Below are 10,706 nucleotides of genomic sequence, written 5' to 3' on the forward strand. Positions count from 1 at the left end.
ACAGAATCTCTGGCTGCATGCTGTGGAAGTTAAACTTAGAAGCAAATGTACTTACGCGGAAGCCGTTTCTATTATCGCATCCTTTTACAGCTGCTGCCTGGAAGAATTACCATGCTTAAAATGCTGTCCCTATTCCTGTGATTGTAAACTGTTTTAACTGTTACTAATTCTAGATTCTAAATTATTATAGCCTGTCCTGAGATCTGCTGGTGAGGGGTAGGTAATAAATATAATAATAATTCCCCTAAATGCAATCCTAGGCTACATTCACACAATACATCTAAAAACATATGGCTTTCCCCAAGGTAAACCAGTTCCCACTCCCAGGCCTCTTTGTGGGGAATTGTGTGCTTTAAATTTATGTTGTGGCTGTGACCACAGTTTATCTCCCATGCATCCACCTCCCAGTACCCCTACCACTTTTTCAACACAGCTAAAATACCTACAATACACAGTTTTCATTTTTAAAAACCATTTTTAATTCAACTTTAATAAAATAATTCACAGTTTAAAGAAAGGAAGGCAGAAATAGGGGGCTGGGGCTTTGTTAATTCTTGGAACAGTATTCATGCAGCCCCAAAGGGTCATTGTCATTGGAATGAGCACACCCACATTCACAATAAATGCTGGTTAGCATTTTTCTGGTTGTTGGGTCTAATCCAAGCACTCACAGCTCTACCGCCTACATACGAAGGGGAAAACATTACTATTGGATTGGAAGGATGTAGTGCTAGTTGGTTCTGCAGCAGGGAATCCAAACCCTAATTAAAATTGTTACAGAATTCAGACGTAATTGAGGAGAAACCGTTTGAACGCAGCAGCAATACTGTTGTTCAGCACACATAAATTTAATCACATATATAATGCATTAAACAAAAAAGTGTTTTCAATGCAAGGGTAGGAATTATTGTTTCGCTTGCTGAGGAGCCAGGTGGGGCTTTTATATGTCACATTGTACTTGTCCCATTGGCATCTTTTAGTAGAATTGTTATGCATAAACCTGAACGTGACACTTGAGTCTTCAAAGGCTGTTCCATAAACAAAGCTTCTCCATCCAAATTTTACAGCACTCCAGCCCTCTACAGTTCCCTGCATCCCTTAGAGGAAGACACAAAAAGCTGTTGGCCCCTAACCTTACCTCCTCTTTACCATGATATACCTTTAAAGTCATATACCTGAAGCTATTTTAAATATTACAAGATAGCAAAAGCAGCCATGAGAACTTCTTCCCAGGGACAACTTTGTCTGCTAGATGCCTTATTGTAACATCTCACAAGAGTGTACAGGGGCAGCCTGCCTTTCAGATGTTTTGAACTACAACTCCCATCACCCTTTCGGCTGGGGCTAATGGGAACTGTAGTCCAACAACATCCAAAGGGTACCACGCTGGCTGCCCCTGCCTTACCACAATACATTCACTGCTTCTACAGCACACAGGTCAATAAATAGCTGCCAATGAAAAAAAAGGATGGAATAATTATTTTGCTTGGGTTGGGATCCCACAGTAGGTTCCACTGGGAAAATGTTCCTCACAATTGCTGAAGGTCTTTGAGCAGGGAAGAAGAGAAGGGAGTTGAAGGACTGTGGGTGCTTTGTGGCCAACGAAGGATTCCCCTCCCCCCCCTCCCCCCCCCCCCGCTGAAATGAACTTGGGAAATGGCTCAAGCATTCATGCCTAGACTTCAAATGAAACTGAGAAACAATACAAGGTTTTAATTTAAAAATCAAGTTTTATAAGTGTTTAGTTTGGGGCTGACTTTCAGAGTGAGGAGTGCCCAATAAAAACAAAAAAACAAACGTTGCCGTGTCATTCCAATGCCCAACAAAACAAAACAAAACAAAACACACACAGAGGTGTTTAAAAATCCATTGAAAGCCACATTTCTGATTTAATTAGCAAAATCCAAGTGGTTTGCTTTACAGGCTGCATTTTGCATGGTGGGGAGGTGTCATAAATGCCCCCTTCCTCACTGGGTCGGTAGAACTTCCCCTGCACACTGAAAACTAGCATTTCAGTGAGAAAAATTGAGCCTAACCTTCTCCCAACCTTCCCCATATGCATGGTTCCAATTTGCTCTTCTTCCACACTGGAAGCCTTTGAACAAGCAGTCTGAAGTGGTAATGTCCAGAAGAAGGATTAATACTAGATTCTGCGGAAGGCATAAGGATCCCCTCAGCTTTGGGGAATTCCTATTTGGGGGCAGTTTGGTTTCAGCACTGCTATTTCAAAAAATGTAATATCAAACCATCTCCTTCCGAAGAGACCACAGAGACAGAACTTCTGTGTGTCTATATTTGTAAGGCAGCTTAAGAAAGAGGCAGACAGCCAGTACCTCTGTCTTGTTGAGACACCAGGTAGCACCTTCCGGATTCCCCTCCCCACACCCAACTTTGCTACAAGGTGGGGAAGAACCAGAACAAAAGGGTTTGACACGGGTCTGTGCACACACACATCACTGATGCCAAAGGAGCCTGTTTTCTTTTACACCATCTGACAATCTGCAGCCTGTCTCCCAAACCAAACCCTAAATTCTCAAGCACTTCAGGAGGCCATGAGTATACAGTCACACCATAAAAAAGTCACTCTGGACACACCCCATGTTTTCTTTCTATGTTTCCAGAAAGAGTAATCATGCCCATCTTAATTTTAATTGATTATCTCCCTTTCCTGTTCCTCGGCAAGGCCAGGGCGTTTACTGGGCAATGCTGGCCAAGTTCTCCTTCATCTTTTTGGTCATGCTGGGGATGAGGTGCATGTGGTCGTCCACACACTTTGTCACGCAGTTGTCCAGCTGCAGTTTGATCTGCTTCTCTTTGCTCCCTGAATCTAAGGAGTCCTTGGCCTGGTCATTACAATGCATCGTGCAGCGGGCAAGGCGGTCCTATAATTAGCAAAACAAACAAACAAACAAACACAGAAATCAGAGGTGGGCAAGGCGAAGAATAAGTTACATTAACAGCCTTCATCAGTGGAACAAAATAACTTGAAAGCTGCCATCCAAACAGGACTCTGAAAGAGCTTTTAAATGATTGTTTCAACAACAACAACAACAACAACAACAACAACAGATTTGTAGAATTGGAAGGTATCTCCAAAGGTAATCTAGTTCAACCCCCTGCAATGGCAATGCAGGAATAAATCAAGGCTACATTCACCACTTTAAACAGTCCTGCCTCCCCCCCCCCTCCTGAATTCTGGGTGCTGTAGTTTGTCAAGGGTGCTGAGAGTTATTGGGACACCCCTAGTCCCCTCCCAGTGCTACAGTTCTCAGGGTGCACCACTTCTCAGGGAACTCTGGGAACTGTAGCTCTCCTAGGGGAATAGGGGTTCTCCTAACACAGGTATCCAGAAGGCCAGATTTGATGAAGTAAAGGGCTGTGAGGGCCGACCAAAGTTATTAACCATTTGTTGTTGTTGTTTTTTAAGGACTGAAGTTGTTTTCTGATTTTACCCCAAAGTCATTGAGCTTTTTTTAGGATTGAGGTTGTTGAGGTTTCTTTTTAGGATTTTACCCCAGGAAATAAGCTGCCACAGGGGCCAGATTAAACCAACCAGCAGGCTGGATTAGGCCTCCAAAACAGACTTTGGACATGCCAAACTCAGTCCTCCAGATGTTTTGGGACTACAATTCCCATCATCCCTGACCACTGGTCCTGTTAGCTAGGGATCATGGGAGTTGTACAGTGGTACCTCAGGTTACATACGCTTCAGGTTACAGGCTCCACTAACTCAGAAATAGTACCTCGGATAGTACCCAGAAATAGTACCTGAACTTTGCTTCAGGATGAGAACAGAAATCGCGTGGCAGCAGCAGTGGGAGGCCCCATTAGCTAAAGTGGTGCTTCAGGTTAAGAACAGTTTCAGGTTAAGAACAGACCTCCAGAACGAATTAAATACTTAACCCGAGATACCACTGTCGTCTCAAAACATCTGGAGGGCCAAGTTTGCCTATGCCTGTCCTAACAACTCAGCACTTTAAACAAACTACAGATCCCAGAATTCTTCGGGGGAAGCCATGACTGTTTGAACTGGTATGATACTGCTGCAAATGTATGCTGCAAATGTCACCCAAGACATGCATTTGTTTAAGATGCTAAGCACATGAATCTGGTGGTTGAGCAATCCAGACCATTGCCCTCTCGAAAGATAAGAGTGCAACCCTGGAGGGTCTGGCAGATCGAGACCAAAGTCCCACCTACACCCACCCCCACTTTTCTCCTCACCTGAAATCTCTCCAGCTCTTGGGTGACCACTGCCTGCGCCTGAGCCAGAGGCGCATGGCAGCGCTCAATGCACTGGTGCACTTGCTGCATGGAGGCCTTGTTGTTCTCACAGCAGGTCGCGCTGCACCGGAACATGATTCCCTGGAAAGAGCCAGGTGTCAGTAAGATAACCTCAGAAGAGCCACGCTGGGTCTGGCCCTGCGACCCTCTTTTCCCAGCCAGCTGCTCCTGGGAAGCTCACAAGCAGCAAGGGATGCGGGCGAGGGCCCTCCGCTGTTTGCCCCCCAGCAACTGATATTCAGAGGCGGACTGCCTCTAAACAGGGTGGTTCCACTTAGTCATCCTTCTCTTGTCCACAAGATTCTCTCTAGCAGCAGGGAAGAAGAAAATCCTGCTCCGTAGCCCAGTTTTCAAAGAAACAGTCCAATGGAAAGGAACTTGTGGAGAGTAGGGTCACAGGGTGAGCAGAGGAACTACTAGCAGGGGTCAGCAAACTTTTTCAGCAGGGGGCCGATCCACTGTCCCTCAGACCTTGGGGGGGCTGGACTTTATATATATTTGGGGGGGGGGGAATGAACGAATTCCTATGCCACACCAATAATCCAGAGATGCATTTTAAATAAAAGCACACATTCTACTCATGTAAAAACACACTGATTCCCGGACCGTCCACGGGCCGGATTTAGAAGGTGACTGGGCCAGATCTGGCCCCCAGGCCTTAGTTTGCAGCTTTGAGAGCAATGGTTCTCAGACTTTTTTCAGGCCACAGCCCCCTTAGTTCCTTGGTTCAATCCCCAGTGTCCCCTACCCTATAAACTGGCCTGTATTAAAATCTGTCCCCGGCAGCGAAGCTCACTGAGGCCATCTGCGACTGGGGAGCCTGTTGCAAGGTGTAAGGGGGGGGGGGCAAACAGACCACCACAACCACTCTGGAGGAAGGGCAGGGTTGAAATTGTCAGGAGCTCACCCTACACTCGAGTAGGACCCTGGCAGAGACACATGCCTGACTGGCATGTTCTCTCCCTCCTGGTTGATCGTTCGGGAGCTTCAAAAGCTTTCTTCTGCCCGAACATCACAGCGACCGATGCCAACAGACATCGGCACACTTAGGGATCCGCAGAGTCTTCGCAGCTTGCGTGACAGACCTCAGCAACTCAGCATTTTGGCTAATCTACTTTATTTACATATAAACACACATGGAGCACTGCAACATGGCTCCCTCTCTCTCTAGCCTCAGAAAGCAAAGAGAAAAAGAAAAAAGGACAATAGTCCCACTTCACAGAACACAGTACAGTGGTGCCTCGCAAGATGAAATTAATCCGTTCCGCGAGTCTCTTCATCTAGCGGTTTTTTCGTCTTGCGAAGCAAGCCCACTGACGGCTTAGCGGATTAGCGCTATTAGCGGCTTAGCGGCTTTTAGAGGCTTTTAGCGGCTTAGCGGATCAGCTGATAAGTGGCTTAGCGGCTTAGAAAAAGGGGGGGGAAAGGGAAAAAAACCCGCAGGAACTCACAAGGCATTTTCGTCTTGCGAAGCAAGCCCATAGGGAAATTTGTTTTGCGAAGCGCCTCCAAAACGGAAAACCCTTTCGTCTAGCGGATTTTCCGTCTTGCGAGGTGTTCGTCTTGCAGGGCACCACTGTAACACAAACATCCTGTCTCCATCACTTCCCACTTTGTGGAGTCAAAACATACATTGCCATGTGAAAGACAAAAATCCCACGACTGCAATCATGGAGCAGAAATTCTAACAGAAATGTGGCAAATAATGGCCCATTCTTGCTGGGGTGCTTGCCCAACCTGGCGCCCTCCAGAACTTGCAGACTACAGCTTCCATCTGGAATGGTTCAGCCACACTTGTTGCGGCTGATGGGAGTTGTAGTTTAAAACACCTGGCGGGCATCAGATTGGAAGGCCTGTTGCTTGGGGATTGCAGAACACCCACCGGCACCCTGCCTCTCTGCCCCCTTCAAGTAGATCACCAGGGAGGGACCTAAAATCAGCACAATATCTATTATGCATGGCATGCACACTCCCATTTCTCAACACAGATGATTTGAGATCCTGCTGGATCAGGCCAAAAGGGGCCTCCTGTTCTCACAGTGGCCACCCCAACACAAGGGCACCTCCCCTCCTGCGGTTCCAGCAACTGGGGTTCAGAAACATCGCTGCCTCCTGCCATGGAGACAGCGCAGCCTCCCTGGCTAGCAGCCCCCGACCGCCCCCTCCTCCTCCTCCTCCATGAATTCGTGTAGCGCCCCATTCAAGCCTAGGCTGGTGCCCTGAGGCAGCGAGTTCCCGCGGCCCGCCGCCCTTCCCGGGGCGCATCCCCACGTGCGCTCGACCTGCATCTTCCGGATGTTCTCTCGCTCCAGCCCCTGCACCATGCCGTCGATGGCCTCCTGCACGCGGAGCTGCTGAGCCTCGGCCATGCCGCCTCGCCCCGCGCATGGAGGAAGGTCGCCTCGGCGGCGGTGGCAGCCCGGCCCTCTCCCCGCCCCCGGCCACTGCTTCCCGGGTCAAGGCGCGCCGCGCTTCCGCGGAGATCGCCCGCCCGCCCGCCTGCGCGGCTCCGCAGCAACCTCGTGTGCCCGGCGCCCGGCACTGCACGGCCCCAGGCAGGCAGCCGCTCTGCAGGGGAGGCCGCTCGCCTGGCCCAAAGCCGCACCGGTTGGATTCCTGCCAGCCGGGCTCTGCTGCCCCAAGCAGAGCAAGGAAGGTCCGGGCGAGGCGGTGCCGCACCGGGAGCGCGGTGGTCCCCGGGCTCTGCTCCGCATCCAAGGTCGGAGGCAGGGATACTTCCGAATCGCAGTTGCTGGAAACCGAAGCGGGGCAGAAGGCTCTTGTGCCGGGACCCTGCTTGCGGCTCTCCCGTTGATGCATCTGGCTGGTCCAGGGTGGATAAAAAGCAAGGATTAAAAAAAGAAATCGGATAATTTTTTTAATCGGATATAGATATTTTTTAAATTTAAATCGGATTTTTATAATAAAATGCTTTTGAGGAAAAAATATTTCTGTTTTCTATTTCAGTTACTTTATGGTCCAAAGACTATTCATCAGGAAATAAGGATTTGTTTTAAGTTTTTCATGTGTGCTGAAAGTCAGTCTAAGTTGGTTTTTAAGGAAATTGTTATTAAGGAAATGATTGTTTTTCTCCTTCCAATAAAGTACAGCAGAAAAGTTGTCCAAATATAAACAGTTAACTCGTTAAACATAACAATAATTTCATAATTATCTATGTATTTCTAATGGTATAACCAAATCAGTATATTTTAATATAACTGTAAAAACTACTCTGGAAACTTATTGTTTCAAAAATGAAACCTTCATCTGGTTGTAAATATTAAGATTATACCAGCAGGAACGTTTTTCTGTATATATATATATATATATATATATATATATATATATATGATTCAAATCAAGTCTTACTGGCTAGAAATTTAAATCATGATTTAAATCAATTTTATTTAAATCAAATCCACCCTGGGCTGGCCACTGTGAGAACAGGACGGTTGCACTGTGCATAGCGATCATGGCTAGCAGCCATCAATAGCCTTCTCCCCCCCCCCCCCCGCCCCCGATTTGTCCAATTCTCATTTAAACCTCTCCAAGTCATTAGCCTTGCTTAGGCGCTCGAAAGGGACGTCTGTGTGTGCGCGTCGAATGGAAGTGGCATCCTCTGGACCTCTCACAGTATCATTTGCACAGGACTGCACATGTGCACACTCAAACACACAGGATGTTTCACATGGTGCAGAGCGGGATGCAGTGGCCAGGGCAGCCTTTGCCAACCTGGTGCCCTCCAGAGGCTTTGCACTGCGATTTCCACCAGCTCCAGGTTGGCAAAGCCTGGTTAAGTGTCACGCGGACAGGGAGATCTCCACCTAGCCATGAACCTGACTGGGGCGACCTTAGGCCCATCGCGTCTCACACCCTAAGCTACTTTGCAAGGTTGTGGCGAAGATGAGCAGTGAACCCACTCTTGTCTTGGACAAGAGATTGACTATGCTGAATTAGACAGCCTATCCGAAAAATTAAAGAACAAACCAAGGAAAGAATTTATTTCAAAATGGGAAGCATTTAAAATATATCCGTTGTGGCATTTGAATAATACCAGCAATAGGTGTATGATATAATACATTTTGAACTGATTTGAGATGATAGCAATAACATGTATTGGCAGCAAAGAATGGTAATTAGATTTATGGAGTAGATAGGAAGTCAGATTTAAAAGGAAGAGACCATTACAGTTTATGGATTATGGAATTTATATTCTTTGTAATGTGCGAATGATGATATTCTTATTATGGTGTAATATATATTTTTGTTGTTGTTTTTGTTGTTATGTGTTGAGCAAATAAAAAAATTAAAAAAGAAAAGAAAAGAAAAAAGATGGACAGTGAACCCTGTGCTTGAGCTCATGGGATAGAAATGTATGAACAAATAAAATGGATAGATAGCTACAAATAAAATAAAAAACATTATTGGTGGAGATGGCAATGACTGTCCCGTACATTTGACTGGTGTTGATGTTCTAACTTTTTAGTTTTATCTTTGTTATGTTTTGTATTATGTATTCAGTTTTTTTAGAGATTACCTCCTGCACTATCTTTTGACAAGGCATCTGGTAGGCTCCCCACATACACTGGAAAAAGGGTGTGTGTGTTTACAACGTATTACAGCAACACGTCTCTCTTAGGACTCATCCACACTTCAGTTTCCTGCTGAATCGGAACATTTGGCAAACAGGTTGTCCATGGATTGTTGTTTCTTCCAATCGGAATGCTTGGACCCAACCCTAGGAAGCATGGGACAAGTGGGGATCTGGATGAGACCTGGATGTCTGTGCTTAGACCCCTGTGCAAATGACCCCTTGGAGATCAGGTGCAAAGCCAGTGGCTGTGACCTAAATTCTGCCCCCCCAAAAACCCCACCAATTTAGGCACAGAAATAAATATATGGCTGCATAGGGTGAACTTCCTTTCTGTTGGTGCCAGCTACCTGATGAAGCCAACCCTGAACGCAGGACCGAAAGTACATTGTACACCAGTCTCCCACTGGGGGGCAGGATTGCCCTGAAATAGGCACAGAGCGGCTTTCCTCTTGAGTTCCTACCATAAACTGCTTTCCAAGGAGAGAATTAGGCTGCCCTGGGAATAAAAAGGTAGAAAAACGAGGAAAGCGAGCAAGGGCCAGAGACCCAGCCTCTTCCTCTCAAGTATTTTAGAAACATCCTCTCTGTCCAGCTGCAAATGCTTTTTACACATATATTGCACCTCACAAGTTGTGTGTGCCCATATTCATTCAACTCACACTGATTTGCCAGGAGTTATTTATCTACATTATTATATATTTATTATTTGCTGCATCTATAAGCCCACCTTTTTTCTCCAAGGGGCTCAAATGGGGTGTGCATGGCTCTTCCCCCCAACACACACTTCATCTTCACAACAACCCTGTGAGGTAGGTTGGGCTGAGAGGCAGTAACTGGCTAAAGGTGAGCTTCATGGCTGAGCAGGTCTCCTAGGTCCAATACTCTAACCATAACATTTCCAAATGGCGGGTGGTTTATACTATAATAGCGCTCCTGATTTCTTTTCTGACAGTCTAGTTTCTAGCCCTCATGGGTGTGATGCTAATAGACCTGAGAGTGCGCATGTCAAAATTTCAGAAGCTGGAAGGTTGGCTAAATATTATTTCCAGTGTGGTGGGTGGGTGTGTTTTCCTGCCATGGGGGCAGCACTGTAAAACAAAACAACAAACTCAGCAAATCTGATTTGCAAAGATGTTGCAGGTTAATTTCTGTAAACTGCAGAGGGGGTGGCATGTGTGTGTTCTTGCTGCAAAATCTTCTCCAACCTGGTACTGTGGTGATGTTTTGGGCTACGGCTCACATCAGCCCCAGCAGCATAAAACCTCGAGGGTACCAGGCTAGGGAAGGATTATAGTCACAAGGAATTTGGCCTGGTCCGATTCCCCTGGGCCAGGGGGCAACAAGGAAGGTCAATTGCCTAGGCACCATGGAGAACGCCAAGTAATCGACCTACAAGAGTTGGGAGTGAACTGAGGCCTTTTGAGCCTCTACCTCCTACAAATTCATCTCTCCTAGTTTCTGGAGAGCAAGTCACATCTATACTGTACATTCAAAGTGCATGCCTTCCCCGAAAAAATCCCACCATGTGCTTTTAATGTGCTTCAACTTTATGGTGTGGATGTGACACTAGAGTCTCCTAGAGGGCATGTCTCCTGTACTCCTGGCCTCTTGCCTGCCACCCTCCAGTTCAGGGGTCGCCTGATCACCAGCATCCAGGGCAAAGGCCAGAAATGATGGAGCCTTCGATTCACTGTCCTGGTCACTGTGAGACTCCAGGGTCACAAGAGCCACTCATGCAAAATAATGATTCTGCTCAGGGATTCTAGTAGTGGGGATTTCAGGAAAGGCATTAGTCAGAAAACTATGTGATAGGCAGAGGAAATGAAGT

At 46.7% G+C, this 10,706-nt stretch overlaps 1 protein-coding gene across 1 annotated transcript; it reads right to left on the bottom strand.

Moving 5' to 3' along the window:
* Positions 1-455: 455 nt before the first annotated feature.
* FAM136A (family with sequence similarity 136 member A) lies at positions 456-6,726 on the bottom strand. The gene is made up of 3 exons (XM_079988103.1): positions 6,567-6,726; positions 4,225-4,365; positions 456-2,882 (listed from the first exon to the last, which is right to left on the bottom strand). Exons 1-3 carry the CDS (start codon positions 6,651-6,653, stop codon positions 2,694-2,696), a joined length of 417 nt encoding a protein of 138 aa, XP_079844229.1. The 5' UTR covers positions 6,654-6,726; the 3' UTR covers positions 456-2,693.
* Positions 6,727-10,706: the final 3,980 nt, after the last annotated feature.

The sequence above is a fragment of the Podarcis cretensis genome (genome assembly GCF_951804945.1).
Source record: "Podarcis cretensis genome assembly, chromosome: 8".
In the NCBI taxonomy this organism is placed as follows: Eukaryota; Metazoa; Chordata; class Lepidosauria; order Squamata; family Lacertidae; genus Podarcis; species Podarcis cretensis.

Excerpts from the sequence above, each read along its gene's own strand:
- FAM136A (XM_079988103.1), bottom strand. The coding sequence starts at position 6,653 with ATGGCCGAGGCTCAGCAGCTCCGCGTGCAGGAGGCCATCGACGGCATG. Across the intron at positions 4,366-6,566 it reads AGAACATCCGGAAGATGCAG|GGAATCATGTTCCGGTGCAG; the intron begins GTCGAGCGCACG and ends GGCTCTTTCCAG. Across the intron at positions 2,883-4,224 it reads AAGAGCTGGAGAGATTTCAG|GACCGCCTTGCCCGCTGCAC; the intron begins GTGAGGAGAAAA and ends TGCTAATTATAG.